At 42.2% G+C, this 2,029-nt stretch overlaps 1 protein-coding gene across 1 annotated transcript in view; it reads right to left on the minus strand.

Moving 5' to 3' along the window:
- Positions 1 to 367: 367 nt before the first annotated feature.
- Positions 368 to 2,029, minus strand: part of LOC308163873 (differentially expressed in FDCP 6 homolog) — a gene marked incomplete at both ends in the record, with an annotated part of 30,284 nt that continues 28,622 nt past the window's right edge. The window contains one exon of the mRNA XM_080538053.1: positions 368 to 587. Coding sequence (XP_080394179.1) covers positions 368 to 587 — 220 coding nt within the window. The remainder of the gene's footprint in view (positions 588 to 2,029) is intronic.

Raw genomic sequence — 2,029 nt, forward strand, 5'->3', positions numbered from 1 at the left:
TCCACTGCGCACAGCTTGCATATGGCTTTGCTTTTGTCCTGCTCATCTCTATCGTCATAATGTTTACATCCAAAATGCACCCAGACATCTGCCTTTAAGCAAGGTCGTTGCGTGAGATATGATAAATTCTTGTAGCGCGAGATCTGGCCACGAGATCTCGTTGCGGGTTGAAGCTGCAAGCAGGAAAATGCATGAAAGATCGATCTCGGGATTGAAGCTGCAAGCAGAAAAAAAAATAAAAATAAATAAATAATGAAGATCGATTCAGAATCGGGAAATCGATTTTTTTAACCCAGCCCTAATTGTGCTTATTTAGTGCAATAAACATCAATCTTTATAGATTTAAAGATCTTAAATACTGTGGTTTTTAGGATATATATGTATACACGCAGTGGAGGGCTGAGGGGAACTCCCGCTCCTTCTTAGCCCCTTCTAACCCTAACCCTAACCCTTCTGGGACCCCTAACCCTAACCCTAACCCTAACCCTTCTGGGACCTCTTCCCTTGGGCTGACACGCCCCAACGCCTCCTGCTGCTCCTGGAGGAGCCGACACTGCCTCCTCTTCTCCTCCTCTGCCTGCAGCAGCCTGGGTGAGGAGATGAAGAGATGAAGACGGAGATCAGATATTGTATATTGAGTTATGAGGGCACGTCAGGAAGATGCAATTCATTTGAGAAGTGTGTGTGTGTGTGTGTGTGTGTGTGTGTGTTACCCCTCTAGCTACTGTCTTTCTCTGCCTCCATGCAAGCATACATATCATGAGTGCTGTGTGTGTCTGTCTGTTTACATATGTGTGTGTGTGTGTGTGTGTGTGTGTGTGTGTGTGTGTGTTCTAGCTTCTTTCTCTCTGTTTCCTCCTCCACGCGGGCCTGTATCTCTACAGACTGTCTCTCTCTAGATGTGTCCTAAAACTACTACTACCTCATACATATGTGAAGGACACCCAGGGCTTGACATTAAGCTTTTTCAGGTACTTGTCCTTCGGACAAGTGAACTTATCTTTTACTTGTCCTAGAGCTCAAGTTACTTGTCCAAATCCAAAGATTTTGAAAAAGCAATAATATGAATAATAATATATTATACTCTCACCGGCCACTTCATTAGGTACACCTTTTCAACTGCTTGTTAACGCAACTATCTAATCAGCCAATCATGTGGCAGCAACTCAATGCATTTAGGCATGTACAGTAGATATGGTCAAGACGATCTGCTGAAGTTCAAACCAGCATCAGAATGGGAAATAAAGGTGATTTAAGTGACTTTGAACCTGGCATGGTTGTTGGTGCCAGACGGGCTGTTGCGTGATATTATAGTGTCAATATGGACCAAAATCTCTGAGGAATGTTTCCAGCACCTTGTTGAATCTATGCCACGAAGAATTAAGGCAGTTCTGAAGGCAAAAGAGGGGGTCCAACCCCAAGGTGTGCCTAATGAAGTGGCCAGTGAGTGTATGTGTATGCAAATAACACATTTGACTACTATTGATTTGATAATGATGTATCCTTAATTTTCAAATGTATTCATTAAACAATATTTTGTAATTATTTAAAAACGTAGGGGTAATCAGTGATTACCCTAACCCTAACCCTTTTAGATTAAGATTGGCCACAAAAGGGATGCATATCTAGGAATATTTACAAAAAATGTTTGTAACTACAGTCCCTCCCCAATGGAAGCAATCTTATTTGCTAGCTTTTGGATAGTAGCCTATATTCAAATTGAGAAATCTATCATTAGTGTCATTCTGAAGTTCGTATTGCGATGTGCTGGTCTTAAAACTTCAAACCTAAAATATACGATCGCATCGAACTACATGAAAATAAGCGGCATTGAGAAGAAGCGAATACGCGTTCACGTGAATGGCACTAGTGACAGGAGACCCACAACACTATGGCTGCGTTCGTAAACTCGCTCTGGAATATGATCAGCACTCATGGAATGCCTTTTGTCCAATCAAATTACTTGGTCTCTTTATGACGTTGAACGCAGTGTGCGCTCTGGCGCTCTGAGCGAATTTACGAACTATGA

The sequence above is a fragment of the Nansenia antarctica genome (genome assembly GCF_963989245.1).
Source record: "Nansenia antarctica genome assembly, chromosome: 8".
Classification (NCBI taxonomy): domain Eukaryota; kingdom Metazoa; phylum Chordata; class Actinopteri; order Argentiniformes; family Microstomatidae; genus Nansenia; species Nansenia antarctica.